The sequence below is a fragment of the Dromaius novaehollandiae genome, chromosome 7, assembly GCF_036370855.1.
Source record: "Dromaius novaehollandiae isolate bDroNov1 chromosome 7, bDroNov1.hap1, whole genome shotgun sequence".
Taxonomy (NCBI): Eukaryota; Metazoa; Chordata; class Aves; order Casuariiformes; family Dromaiidae; genus Dromaius; species Dromaius novaehollandiae.
Genome location: NC_088104.1, coordinates 18,609,920 through 18,624,237, shown reverse-complemented (window position 1 = coordinate 18,624,237; position 14,318 = coordinate 18,609,920). Strand labels below are relative to the sequence as shown.

General features: G+C 64.0%; 1 protein-coding gene across 1 annotated transcript; it reads left to right on the top strand.

Moving 5' to 3' along the window:
* The first annotated feature begins 10,006 nt into the window (after positions 1–10,006).
* On the top strand, positions 10,007–12,715 carry CRYBA2 (crystallin beta A2). The gene is made up of 4 exons (XM_026092321.2): positions 10,007–10,164; positions 10,604–10,745; positions 12,179–12,321; positions 12,568–12,715. The coding sequence occupies exons 1-4, from the start codon at positions 10,007–10,009 to the stop codon at positions 12,713–12,715; spliced, it is 591 nt and encodes a 196-aa protein (XP_025948106.1).
* The last annotated feature ends 1,603 nt before the right edge of the window (positions 12,716–14,318 follow it).

Here is a 14,318-nt window from a genome sequence, read left to right as displayed (position 1 = left end):
CCCCCAACAAGCTGGGCAGAGTGGCATGAGGAGGCATGCCTGGGAAATGGGATTTTAAGGGAAGATGTTTTGGGGAAGTGAGTGGCTTTACTGCCTCCTCTACCAGCCTCAGGACCTTCCCCTCTGCAGCAGCGGCCGTGCAGCTGGTGCAGCTCTGGAGGGAACGACAGCAATCGTGTGCCGAGGCCAGGGAGGGAAGGGATGATTCCTGCTGTGCTTTGCTCTGGAGCAGCCCTCCCCTCCGCAGCTGATCCATGCACAGGATGAGGCTCAGCAGCCCCTGCCCAGAGCAGGACAGCCCTGCTTCATCCCTGGGGTGGCCCTGCAAGGGATGGAGATAAGGCACGTTCTCAGTGCCCTGCCTGGGCAGATGCTTGGAAAGTTTCCAACAGATGGTGTTGAAAAGCATCAAACTCCAAGAGCATCTCTGGGGGTGCTGAGCTCCCCGTGTCTCCCAGGAGCCCGGTGCCCCATCCTAGCCCAGCAGGGGCAACTGCATGGTGCACTGATGTCGCACAGTGCTGGCCGTCATGGTCACGCAGCCAAGGCCCCTTTGGACCATGTCTCTGGACTCTGTCTCCTGCCACTGAGCCCAACAAAGTTGAAAAGCCAAGCACAACACATTCCGCGATCCACACAACCCCCTGCAGCCACCCCAGTCAGGCTGGGATCAAGCACAGCAAGATTAATAACACTGAGCAAAGCCAGACTCTCCTGCTTGTGCCGCTCTAGTCGCTGCACGTGCTTCCCCACAGGGGCAGAGCCCGGTGGTAGACGGTATCTTGCCGAGCAGGGCTGGCGGGGGGGAGATGCTGCCCCATGCTTTGCTCTCCTTCGGTGACTCCATGCACTGCGGGGCTGCGTGGTCCCGGAGCAGAGCCTGGCACCCCTGGCTTTGGGGCTGGTAGAGCCACGCAGGACCCTCATTGCACCCTGCAGATATCCCAGATGCTCCAGAAAAGCCTCTTTGGCCCTTCAGGGTATCGTGGCAGGAGCTGGGGATGCAGGTGCAAGAAACTGCCCCCCCCCCCAATCTCCCCAACCTGCTCTCCCTGTCCCAACCCTGTTAGCCCAGGAGAAGCAGGGCTGGGAGCACTGGGAAGCTGTGACGTCCTCCAGTGCCGTGGGTGGCCATGGGAAGCTGTGATGACCTGCGGGCTGTGTTACCAGGGGAATGGACATTAATCAGGATTAGCACCCAAGAGCCTGGAGGGCTAGGTCCCAGGGCGAGCTGATCCTGGTGCCTGGCAGAGCTGGGGAACCGTCGCCTTGTGCTGGCTTCTGGTTTCTGTGCAGATAGAAATTCTGCTCGGTCCCTGAGCCTCTCTGGCTCACTTTCCAGGGCCAGACTGCCTTAATAGGGTGTCAGACTTGCTGGGCACCTTCAGGGCCTGCACATGCTTTCTCCTTCAAATCTTGCAGGAAGTCACCTCTGGGCTTTAGGCACCAGGGACCTGCTTGGCCCTCAGCCCTCTCCCTTCATGCACCATCCCCAGATCTCGGCTCCCACGTCAGAGCCCAGTGCCAGTGCCAAGGTCTGTGCCAAGCTGGCAGGGGATGAGGTGTAGGGAAGGCTGTTGCTGCCTGTGCTGTGTGTTGGTGTTCCCCCCCCACCCCAAACCTGGCCAGCCCTGCATGAGGATTTGCATTACTTTGTGTTCTGGGAAGCTGGGCCAGGGATTTGCATGGAGAAAGGACAGGGAGGTTGATGTGCAGCTCTGCACAGGGAGGATTTGCATGGGGAAGGCAAGGTGCAGGAGGAGCACCGAGGCGGCATGTGTGCCTGTGTGTGCATGTGCATATGAACGTATGCATATGTGTTTGCAAATATGTGTGTGTGTGTGCATGCGCAAGCATGTGCATGGGTGTGCACATGCACATGCATGTGTATTTGCATATATATGTGTGTGTGCACCGAGCCGTGTATGGCTGTGCACGGCTGTGCGTGCGTGTCTGTGCTCTCCCTGGGCTAGGCAGGCAATGTGGAGCTGGTGCATCTTGCTAGTGCATGCACTGCTCTGCATGGGGTATGTGCATGTGCAGGCATGTGCGTGTGTTTCCACATGCGTGTGTTTGCATGTGTGCGTGTTTGTGGGTGTCTATGTCTCTGTGCTCCCACTGGGCTAAGCATGTGGAGCTGGTGATTCCCCTGCCACGTTCGCGGCTCAGTGCGCTAGCGTGTGTGCGTCCCACAAACATGTGGGTGTGAGCAGAGGCGTGTGCTGCTGCTGGCTGTGCGGGAGGTGTTGCCAGTGGGCTGCGTGTCCTGCCCAGCCAGCCTGGCTGTGGCACGCTGTTCCCAGGGAAAGCAATGGTTTGCTGCAGGAAGTGGCAGTGGCAGCAGGTAGTCCTCTGCACCCCAGTGCTGTCTGGGGTCGGCCTGGGGACCTGCCAGCTGCCCTCAGTGGCACTGGGGTTGTGCGGGGGGCAGCAGGTGCAGGGAGACCCCAGGGGCTGATCATAGATCCCACCTTTCCCCAGCCCAGCATATTTGCTGTGGCTCTGTCCTGCCTGGAGTAGATGCTCGGGCTAAGCAGGCACTCCCTGTCCCGGCAAGGTCACTCTGTCCCACGCTGGCACTGCTGCAGTATCCAGCCAGCTCGCACAACGTCTGGGCCAAGGAGACGCCAGCCCCCGGGGCTGGGCTGTCGTGGCAGCTCAGCGGCTTGCTGATGCCCCCCGTTCTGTCCGGCAAGGATGGGGACAGGGAGCATAAGAGACCTGCCCTGGCTCTGTCCTGGGGTGCTGCACTCCCCATAGCGGGTCACAGGGCCAGACCACTTGCCCAGGCAGTGGGTGCATCCCACGCTCTGCCACACAAGGCTCGTGTGCATGGGGCAGGCTCCATCGGGCGCAGCATGGGTACCGCCTGGCATCCTCCCCGCACCGCAAACCCCTCTGCATCCACACCCCGTGGGTGAGGGATGAGTTCCCCATTGCCCCTAGCAAAGGCCTCTGAACACCCCACAAGCACATGCGTTAAGGCAGGGGGGACCTGTCCAAAGAGTCAAGGTACCAGGCTAGGGGATGAAACCCAGAGCTTGCCCCAGCCCTGCCTCTCGGGTGCCTCGACCCCATCCTGGGGCCATGGTGCCCTCCGGGAAGTGGCGCACGATGGGGAACCCCCTTCCGGGCCAGCCGGCAGCGCAGGGGAGGGCGCGGGTAACCTGCCCGTGGGTGGGATTCAGCAGCTGCCGGGGCTGCCATTCCTGGCCCAGCCACTGCTGGTTCGGGAACCCCGAGGCAGGATGTTCTGTTCTTGCTGCAGTGCCCAGCTCGGCCCCCGCCTGCGTGGGCCTCATCGCTGCTGGAGGAGGAGAGACGCCGCCTGCCAGGCTTTTAGCCCGTCTCCAAGATGAGCATCACCCTGGCTTGAGTGCCTGACTCTGCAGATGTTGCCAACACAGGGGTGGTGACCCTGTCTCTGTCCCGTGCCCCCCCCCCCGCCCCCCAAGAGCACCCTCCGTCTACTCAAAGAACGTGTGCAAAGCCAGGACTGACCCCGTCCTCTCTTCCCTAGCTGTCCATGGTCTGTCTCTGTCTCTAGCTGGCAGCTTCTCCCACTCAGGTGTGAGCTGCCCCTCGCCGGCATCCTGTCCCTCCGCCCCCCTCTGCAGGCAGGCTGCACCTCTCTCACTGCAGCCTGTCCAGCTCCAGGGGTGGTGTGCAGATGGGGGGCAGAAAGGAACACCCTGGGGTCCCCCCAGCTGTCCCTGGTGCTGCCTGACTGGAGCCTTGCTTGCTCAGGGGAGTGAAGGAGCTGCTGCATGGAGCAGGACCTTGGCCAGGCACCAGCTAAGCTGGCATCCCCTGGCTGTGGGGCTGAGGGAGCTGGAAGTCCAAGGACCCCCCCCCAATCCTTGCACCCTGCACCCTCATGGCAAATCCCTGGGTGCTATAGGCAAAGCTGGCACCTGGGAAGCTGTGCTTACCCTGTAGTGCCTCTCCAAATATGCTATGACATGTTGGAGGAGATGAACCTGGGGCCACATCTGGGCTGAGCTTGGCACAGGGTCACAGGCAGCCTCCCTCCGGCCATCCCACCAGGCCCCAGGCTCCGGGACCGCTCCCCAGAAACTGGTCTGCACTGGGCACTGCTGGGGAGACAAGGATGTTTCTCCAGGATGCTGTAGCTCTGGGGTTGCCCTGGGGATGGCAGACTGGGATCATTTGGGGTAATAGGGGATTGCAGTGGCTGGCACTTCCAGTTTTGAGTTAGGATCTGAACCCCAGCGCCTCTGCCCTGGTGCTTGGCATCCCCATCAGTGGACAACTCTCAGGGCCAGAGCGCAAAGAATGTGGGGGGACACCTGAGCCCTCCCCAAGGCTGTGAGGGCACTGCGGCCCTGGGGCCCCTCTCGGAGTAGCCCATCAGGGTTTTGCCGCACTGTCAGTCCCACGCCAGGGCCAGGCCTGGGGACACGGTGGTTGCCACCTGCTCACATCCAGGCTGTAATCCACAGGCAGGAGGCGAGCAGCTGGCGGAGCCTCCCTGACCTTCAGGTGGGATTAGTCCCCATGGGAACGGCGGGGAGCCGGCAGGTGAAGCCACTGCTCCGGAGGCAGCGTGGGGGACCGGAGCAAGGCTGGCAGGGCTGGGGGCCCTGAGCGCGCCCCAGGCTGGGGGGCAGCTGGCAACCAGATCCAGGCAGGGGCTGCGCAGGGCAGTTCCTGGACTGGTGGTAGAGGATGGGCATGCGTCCCTGGGAGTGTGGGGAGTGTGCACAGCTGAGCTGTGGCCAGCACAAGCCCCTGGCCCCGGGGGGGGGGTTGGGGGCAGTGAGTGTACAAGGGTGAGCACTGGCTAGTGCGAGCCCCCCAGGCCACCAAGCTGGGCACGCTGTAGGGAGTGCTGTGGATGGGGCAAGGCAAGGGGCTGTTGGATGTGTGCACACCTCCAGTGGGTCTATGGGTGCCATGGGGCAGAGCGGGTATGCATAGTCCCACAGAGAGGGGAGAGTGACATGCTGAAGGGTGTCTGGGGTGCCTGCCGGTGGGGACAGGGGGTGGCTGGAGCTGGCGTGCCAGCCGGGGTAGCGGTGGCTGGCTATAGGCCACATGCACATGGGGAGAGTGGAGGCTGCGTTGGTGGGGGGGAACCAGTTGGCGTGTTGGTCACAGTTTCCAGCTGTGCTCTAGCTGGCAAATCACAGCTGGCAGGGCTCTTGGGGCCCCTTGCCCACTGCCTTCTCACCCTGGGACTCATCCTGCCACCACGGAGAAGCCAACCTGCCCTGCAGCAGGAGCTCTCACGGGTACCTGTACACAGCTCCTGCAAGGGGAAGGGGGCACTTGCGTGGGATGGGGGACATGAAAGCAGCATGCAGTGCCAGGGCTGGCAGAAGGGCAGGGGGACAGCGGCCCTGATGAAGCAGAGCTCTGCCCCAGCACCAGGGAGTTCCAGCGGCTGAGACCTCTCCAGCATCTCCTGGCTCAGAGCCGCTCACAGCCTACGGCGTGCATGTATGTGTGTCGGGGGGAGCTAAACCTGGCAACATCTGCCAAGCTGTTTGCGATCCCAGGAGTTTCCGACTGCAGGGAGGGAGCAGGAGGTGTGTGCGGTGAACACATGTGCGTGGCGGGCTGGTGTGTGTGTAGCTCCTAGTGCAAGGGAGTGTGCACTGGGGGGAGGCAGCCGGGGTTGCTCCCACAGTGCCTGTGCATGCACACCCTGCAGATGGCTCTGTGTGTGTGTCTGCACACATGGGTGGCAACAAGCGGCACTGGGGTGTAGCAATGGCCCCAGCAAGCCCCTCAGCTATGGGGTTTGGGGGTCTGGGGGGTGGAAATGTGGCCTTTGCCTGGGACTTGCCAGTCCCTGCGTGGCCACATTCAGAGCAGCCCCGAAGGGGACATGCTTGGGAAAGGGGTTATTTGCATCCTTGCTGCCGAGGATGATTTCCCAGGGAAATGAGGCTGGGGGAAGAGGGGGGTGGGAAAAGGGAGCTGCGGGGCTGGGTGGGGGGAATGACGCGCTGATCTAATCAGCCAGACCCTGCAAATAAAAGCCACCTGTTTCTGCCCTGGCAGCAGGAAGCCATCCCCAGAACAAACAGAGCACCAGGCAACTGGGAGAAAGGCAAACAGGGCCCGGCACCAGCTCCATCTGCTCCTGCTCGGCCTGGTCCCTGGCCCTCCAGCCCTCTGGGGTGACGGCACAGCCCCCAGGGAGGCCGATGACAAGGGCAGGGGGCCCATTGGGCTCAGGGATGTGGCCAGGGCTCAGCCCACAGCATCTGCTAGAGCCAGGACCGCAGGCTGCTGTGCTGGCCCAGGCACTTGTGGGGAAGAGCGCGTGCTGCCATGAGCCCCAGGGCAGCAGATGTGCCCCAGATGTGGCTTTGGCACCAGGATGCCCCCGCAGTGCCCATGTCCCCTCCCTTGGGGCTGGCTTTCAGCCTGCTCGGCTCCCTGATCCACGCACTGGCCCCAGCAGTGAGGGACCATCCACCGCGGGGTCTGGGCTGGGCTCAGGCACTCCTGCGACCCCGTCCTGCCGCTGCACCCAGGCTCCCGGGGCCACCAGCCACCCAGCCTCATGTGCCATGCCTGGGCCTGGCATGGTGAAACCTGATCTGTTTTGCTAGCTCAGGGAACAGCCTGAGCCGGGAGCGACGCGGGGCCCTTATTAAATTATCCTATGCAGCAGGCCCCAGGCGAGCGCTAACCCGCTTGCAGAGACAATATTAGCAGCTGCCCTTGAGCAGACTTGCTGCCTGCCCCCGCCACCACTGGCCTCCTCCTGCCTGTGTCCCTGGCCAGCCAGGCAGGTGACAGAGCCACGCGGGGATGCCAGCTGGCAGTGAGGACCACCCAGAGGCACTGGGTGATGCTCTGGGAGGCCAGGCTGCATCAGCACCCCAGGGTGCAGCAGGGAAGGGTGCTGGGCATGGCCTCACCAGGGCAGCCCGGCCTGCTCCGCTGTCCCCAAGCATGGGCTGGGGCTTGGATGCACCTGTCCCCAGGGTGCCGGGGGGGGGGGGGGGGGGGGGCGGGAGGCCAGCGCATAGGACATGGCAGCTGGCATGATGCTGTGCAGCAAGGATGGAGTCCAGCCTGTGGGGGGAGGTGGGGGGCTGTGGGGGAGGTTCCTCCCTGTGCCTCTTCCCCCCATGGTGCTTTCATCCCCCAACGGTTGTATGGGGGGGGCTGTTAGAGCTACTTGCCTGTCCCCCCATAGCACACCCTGTAGTGCCCCCCCCCCCACTCCCTAGCACACTCCTCAGTGCCCCTGTGTACCCTGTAACAGCCCCACATACCCCATAGCACACCCTACAGTGTTGCACAGCCCAGAGCCCCAGACTGCCCCTGCACTCCTATCACTGCCCCATGCCTCTGCTCACACAGCACAGGCGAGGGGCAGCCGTGGTCTGTGGGGACCCTTTCGGGCATGACCCCAGGCCCTCCTGAGGCAGGGGGCTGCCAGCAGAACAGCATCTCCCCACCATGTCTCTTGTCCCTTGTCACACCCCAGCGGCTCAGGGGTCCTTGGTGCACCCAAGGGAGAGGCCAGGCCATGGCCACGACACACAGCTGCTGAGTGAGGAGATGCAGGCGGGCAGGTGGGAAAGGATGAAGAGGAAACGGAGGGATGGATGTGGGGAGCAGCGGGCAGCCGGGACAGGCGGGCGGATGGAGTAGAGCCATGCCATCTCTAGCCCCTGTCAAGATGGGGCTGAGGTTTGGGCTTGCTGGGTGGGGCATCGCTCCCTGGCTGCTGCCCTCCATCCTGCTCGGGAGCACCCCACGTCCCTCCCTCCATCCCCTGCTTCCACAGGTGGCTGCAGCCACTTCCAGGGGTCCTGCTGTGCCCCTGCTCCATCGCCCCCTGCGCAGAGCACCCGGGGGTTACAAGCAGAGGGTTTCCTACCCCAGCACCCATCCCCTGCCAGTGCCACCAGCGTCCCTGTGCTGGAGCCAGCTCCAATCGCTGCCAGGCTGCACCCTCTGCTGGGACCTCGAGGCATCGGCACGGCCGGCCAGGTGACACCGCCCGGGCAGGCGACAGCCAGGTGAGGGCCATGCCTGCTCCTGGCGATGTCACCACTGCCCTGAGGCGGGCAGGCCGGAGGAGCCCATCGGGGTCAGCAGGGGCTCTCCAAGAGCCCTGCAAAGGACAGGGGTGCCTCTGAGGGGAAACCAGGTCTCAGAGCCGGGAAGGGAACGCCGGCTGGCGTGTTGTCACGCGTGGGAGAGAATGCAGGTGTCCCGGCCCCAGCCCTGCCCTGCTCTGTCCCCTTATGTCCCTCTTGCTGAGAGCCCAGCATCCTAGCACCAGGTCTCTGCCTCCCAGCGCCTGCACTGGGCCCTCCACCACTGGCACTGCCGGGCTCTCTGTGGATGCTGACCCCATTCTCAGGACCCCAAGAGGACCAGGGTTTCCCTGGGGGGTTTGGCTTGCTCTGGGCTATCCCTTGCCTGGAGGCCAGGCGACTCCTGCCCAGCTGGATTTGGGGAGTGCCCTGACTCACCAAGGACTAAGCAGGGACAGTGCAAGAAGTGCTGCCACCAGGATATCCAGGATTTCGTGGCCTGACTGGGCAGTTACACTCTTCCTCCCTTCCAGCCTTTGTGGCCTCATCCAGCCAGGGGTTGGTGGGGGGATGTGGGGCACATCTGCATGTCATGGTGCAATCCCAGGAAGGCTATTCCCGCTGGCCAGGGGAAGGACACAGCCCTGCCCCAAAGCCGTCCCCCTCCTGCTGTTCCCCCAGAGAGGAGGGGGCACCATTCCCTAGGGTAGGGGGGCAGATATTGCTGAGGGCAGGGGGGCATGCCCAGGGGTTCACAAGTGAGGAGCAGGTAATGTGCCGGGGCTCAGCAGTGCCCAGTCCAGAGCTAGCACAGGGATGTGCACTGCATGCGTGGCTCTGAGGGCATGGAGCCACCGAGCTGTGGCTGTGCCCAGCCCTCCTCCATCCCTCTCTTGTCACCTGCTCAGAGCCAGCTTCTGTCCCTGAGTGCAGCCTGCCCTGGTGCACTGAGCACCTGCCACATCCTGCCAGTTTGGGACACGCACCGGCAGCGCAGCAGGCTGCGGGCAGCTGGGGGCCCAGGCGAGCCCCGTGACCCAGTCCAAGGATGTCAGCGCCCTGGCACTCCCAGCTGGAAACACCTCCTTCTTCACCCTGGCACCTCCTTCCAGCCAGCCGCAACCCTGGCAAAGGCTCCGGGTGCCCTGGGAAAGGCGGCTTCCCTAATCCCCGGGCCAAGCGGGGACATTGTCGGGGGGAGAAAGGAAAGCGGTGTGTCAGGCCCTTTGCCCATTGTGCCCTGAGCCCCTGAGCAAACACAGCCCAGCACTTTCATTGTGAGCCCCGCGGGGCGCGGGGGGGGGGGGCCGCTCTCGCCACGCTGCCTAAGTGGAATGGACAGCGGGAGCCTGGCGCGGGCAGCCGCCCCGGCCCCGCGCGGCCCGTGCCCCCCCCGGGCTGCTGACACAGCGCCCCGCCGTTGTGCACCATCGGCACTTCGCCACCCGCCTATAAAGACACCGGGGCGAACCCGCTCCCAGCACTGCCACCTTCGCCTCTGTGCCCTGCAGACCAAGTAAGTACCAGGCTGTGCGCCCTGCAATGCCCCCGCTGCACAGCCGCTGCCACGCTCCCTTCGCCCCCCACACGAAGCCCCGCCATGCTGCACGCTCTGGGGAAGGGGCACGCTGCTGAGTGCCGCGGTCCCAGGAGACACTGCAGGAGGCTTGGGAGCAGAGAAACTGAGGCGGCCCCGGGCACTGGGCACCTCACATGGAGAGCATGGGCTTTGTGAGTGCCCCCTGCCCGTGGAGAGGCCTCAGGGGACAATGCGCAGAGACCCCACAGCACCAAGGGAGGGGGAAGTGTCCCCCATCCCATGGGAGGGAGAGGGGCCGGCGGCAGTGGCAGGCATGGGATGCGAGAGGGATGCGCACTCGCCCTGAAGCAGAGGCAGCCAGTGGGGAGGCCGGGGCTGGCAGCGGCACCCACCAGGGTGACGCGTGGGCTCTGCCTGCAGCGGAGCGCTCCGCATGACCAGCGAACCAATGGACACCCTGGGGCAGTTCAAGATCACGGTGTGGGAGGAAGAGAGCTTCCAGGGCAAGCGCTGCGAGTTCCTCATGGAGTGTCCCAGCATCATGGAGCGCGGCTTCCGCAAGATCCGCTCCATCAAGGTGGAGTCCGGCCCGTAAGTGCCCTGCCAGCCTCGCGGCCCCAGCCCCGGGCACCCTCCCCCTGGGGCACCCAGCTCCTGCAAACCCCTTTGCCCCCCAGAGACTGTCGGGAGCTGCCCAGGAGCCAGGACACCTGGGTCCTTCCTCAGGTCTGCATCACTGCGCGTCCTCCCTCCCTGTGCTGTTTGCACGGTGCCTCGGTTTCCCCATCTGCCAAGCAGGGAGGGAAGCCCTGGTGAGCCGGGGTGCAGGTTGGAGGCAACGGCACGGCCCTGGGGAGAGGGGCTCCGACTCTGCATCCAGAAGGGACTTCTGCTGCCAGCAAGAACCGACCTCTGCGACAGACCCCACGGGCAGGGGCTGCCCCCCACCGTGCCGGGATGTCTCAGCCCTGTTCTGAGTCCCCGGGGCTGCCTCCCATGTCCCTGAGCGCTTTCCCCCTCTCCCTTCCAGCTGGGTGGGCTTTGAGTACCCCGAGTACCAGGGGCAACAGTTTATCCTGGAGAAGGGTGACTACCCACGGTGGGAGGCCTGGAGCGGGAACAGCGGCTACAGGACCGAACACCTCCTCTCCTTCCGGCCCATCAAGTGCGCGGTGAGTTATGGGGACCCGCGGCTGGGCAGGAGGTGCCAGGCCAGCACCCGCCACGGGCCCCGAGCCCTGGGCAGCCAGAGCAGCCATCCCGCCTGCCGAGCTGGGGCCGGAGGGGTGGGTGAGGGAAGGATGGAGTGATGGGTGACAGGCAGAGGGATGGAGGAAGGGACAGAGGTGCTGCAGGACGGAGGGGTAAGGAATGCAGAGCTGCTGTGGGATAGGGAGGTGCAGTGAGGCCTAGAGGTGCAGTGGATGGATCGACTGATTCTCACTTCTCTGCAACGATAGGACACTGAGATGCTCTTCAGGCCTAAAATTTAGCCTGAAACACCGTCCTGATTCCTTTAATAAACCAGCTGCTTTATGCACTCGAGAGCCAGCTCACCGGCTGGGGTCTCCATGCCCTGCCTCCCCCACCCCGCCGGCAGAGCCAGCCGAAAGCCCAGCCTGGCTGCACGTGGACGAGGCGAGCAGAGGAGCTGGTGGGCAAGTGCCAGGGAGGGCCGAAGGGGTGCCTGGGGGTGTGGGGGTTTGTCATCCCCCCCCGGCCTGGGGTGCCCGCACTGTTCCCATGCAGACACGGCCTCTATCACTCCATCTGCAGAGACACTGGTGCTTGCAATACCAGCACGTCTGCGCCTCCGAGCGGGGTCCCCCCCCCAGTTTTTAATAATCACCAGGCAGATATGCTTGGGCTTTAATAAAGGGGACGAGATAAGATCACTCCTCGCTGGCAGGACTGCTCCTCGGTGCAGATAGATGTGTGTGGGGGCTGGGCATGGGGGGACAGTGCCGCATCGCTCTGTGTCCTAACAATTAACCCCTCGGTGCCCAACGCCCAGCAAGGCCCCACAGAGCTGGGGGTCCACTTGGATGGGGCTTTCAGGAGCCTGCCTTGCCCTGTGATCTCCAGCGGTGGCAGGGGTGAGGAAGCTGCAGACTTGGCAGCTGTCATCACCAAGCCCAGTGCCCCCATGCAGCCGTGCACAACTAGCACACGGACACCAGGAACAGCATTGTCTGGAGAGCCCTGGGGTGTCCCGGCAAGGGGTGCCAGGCTGAAGGGCACCCCTGTGTGCTCACAGCACTCACCAAAGCCAGCCACGGTCCTACGCTTCCCTCGGTGCCTTGGCACCTCCCCCTGGCTCCAGCGGGGCAGGATCTGTGGGGCTGTGCGGGGCTCCAGAGGAGAGGGAAGGGCCGTGGGGGCAGTGGCTGAACAACCTCCCGCAGCCCAGTTCCCCCTCTTCCTGCTGCCCTTCTCCATGTCCGGCTTTGCCTCTGGGGAGCCCCTCTCCCATGCCCTCCCCGGCCCCTCACTCCTCCACCCAGCCTGCTGCATTCCCTCCTTCCATGGGAAGCGCAGCAGCAGAGCAGGGTGCAGGAGGACTGCAAGGCTGAGGGGTGCTGACCCCCTCCCGCTCCTTCGGCAGAACCACAACGACAGCAAAGCCATCCTCTACGAGGCGGAGAACTTCCAGGGACGCAAGTTTGAGCTGAGCGACGACTACCCCTCACTGCAGGCCATGGGCTGGGGCAACAAGGAGGTGGCATCAATCAAAGTGAACTCTGGAGCGTGAGTCCTGCTGGGGAGGGGGGGCAGCGGGGGCCCCGCGTGTCCCTCCCAGCGAGCCCCTGGCATCCCACAGGGATGGGGAAGGGGCACCCTTGCCACCCCCAGCCATGGGGCACCTCCATCCCCCCAACACAGGGCAAAAAGGGGGTGCAGAGGGCCGGGTGCTGGGGGGGACAGTGGTGCAGAGAGGAGGGGAGGCGTGGGGGGAGGATTTGGCCCTGAGCCGGGGGGGGGGTCTCCCTGCAGGTGGGTGGCATACCAGTACCCAGGATACAGGGGCTACCAGTATGTGCTGGAGCGGGACAGACAGAACGGCGAGTTCAAGAAGTACAACGAATACAGCAGCCAGGCCCACACCAACCAGATCCAATCCATCCGCCGCGTCCAGCACTGAGCAGGGGCAGGGCCGCGAGCCCCCGCAACCTGCAGGGCCTGCTGTGCAATAGACCTGAATCCGGTAGCAAATAAAGGCATTTGTCAAAAAAAAAAAAAAAAAAAAAAAAAGGATGCTTCTGCCTCTTCCTCCCTGCTCAGGGGGCTGCAGGGCCTGGGGTCCCCATGTGGGGCTGGAGGCAGGGTCACTCCTGCCTCATCCCTCTGGCCCCAGGCCCTAGGGAGTGGTCCCAGCTCTTGGCATCAGGACAGGCTTTTTCCTGTTCCCCGGCTGGGGTCAGACCCATGGCCTCCTCTTGCCTGGCAGGCCCATGCGAGTGGGTTATTCCCATCCCCTTTGGAGCAGTCTGGGATCATCTGTAGGGCTCCCAGGAGCTTTGAGGTGGCCACCTCCACCCCGGCTGGACTCTCCAGTCCTTGCACAGGCAGCAGAGGGGATGCTGTGCCCAGGGAAATGGGAACATACTGGCCTTACTGGGCAGGGGCCCAGGCAGAGAGGGAGCCGGGACTGGAGCCAAGGGGGTGGGATTTGTGCCCTGGATCCTTCCCCCAGGGCATGTGGAAGGGGCACAGACTGCTCTGGGTGTCCGTGCGTTGGCACAAACCAAGGGTTCAACACGAGAGGAGCGATCAGGGCACAGGCTCATAGAGGGGGTGTATAAGGGGGTGTACCAGGGGGTGCTGGGGGCACTGGCTCACAGAGGGGTTAAGGGGGTGCAGGGAGCATTGGGGGCACTGGCTGGCAGGAGGGGTGTCCGAGGGGGTGCACAGGAGGGACGTTTGAGGGGGGGCACAACCCAGGGGACTACTCTCTGAGCACACACAGGGGCAGCGTCTCGCAGGTTGGGGGTTCAGCTCATCGCTCCCAGCATCTACGGGGTCCGCCCTCTGCCCCCCCCCCCCCCCCCCGGGCCTGGCCATGCCAGCACATCCGTGCCAGGATCCGGATCCGGCTCCACCCGGGGAACATGCTTCTCCAGAGCCCCACCCTGCCTCCATTCTCTGCCTCCAGCACCCTTTCCCAGCCTCCTCTTCCTCTCCCATCCCACTCCTGTGCCCTCCCAGGGTGCAGTCCTCCATTTGCCACCCCAAGGTGCTCCCTGCACTCAGGACATTGCCTCTAAAGCCACAGGAAGGTGAAACAGTGCACCATGCGGCTCGGATGCCTGGATCCCCAGCTGCCTGCCATGCTGGAGGCACACGTGGCTTTGGGGGCTGTGGGTGCCTCAGAGGGGTGCTGGGCTGGTGGGAGTCCTGGAATGACTGAGCAGGGGGTTCGTCTCAGCTCAGTGTCAGTGTGTGCATGCCTTGCACCCAGGACTGGGCAAAGATCGGGGCAGTCCAAGTCCTGGCTCATGGGGTGTGTGTGTGCATTGCACACACGAGCTTGCACACAAGCTTGCACAGGAGTGTGCATGAGCACTCCCCACGCTTCCACATACAGTCTGTGCAAACACCTTGTGCATCCTCTCTGTGCCATGCTGCAGGGCATCCCCGCTGCCTGGCAGCGCCCAGGCTGTCCCCGTGCCCTCCCCTGTCCCCTCCAAGCCTGCTGGCCCCACCCCACCTCGGCCCCACGACAGCAGCCCGGCCTCTCCCCCTGC

Bases quoted from the DNA above. Each gene is read 5' to 3' on its own strand.
- CRYBA2 (XM_026092321.2), top strand. From the start codon at position 10,007: ATGACCAGCGAACCAATGGACACCCTGGGGCAGTTCAAGATCACGGTG. The intron at 10,165-10,603 runs GTAAGTGCCCTG...TCTCCCTTCCAG, and splicing joins ATCAAGGTGGAGTCCGGCCC to CTGGGTGGGCTTTGAGTACC. The intron at 10,746-12,178 runs GTGAGTTATGGG...CTCCTTCGGCAG, and splicing joins TCCGGCCCATCAAGTGCGCG to AACCACAACGACAGCAAAGC.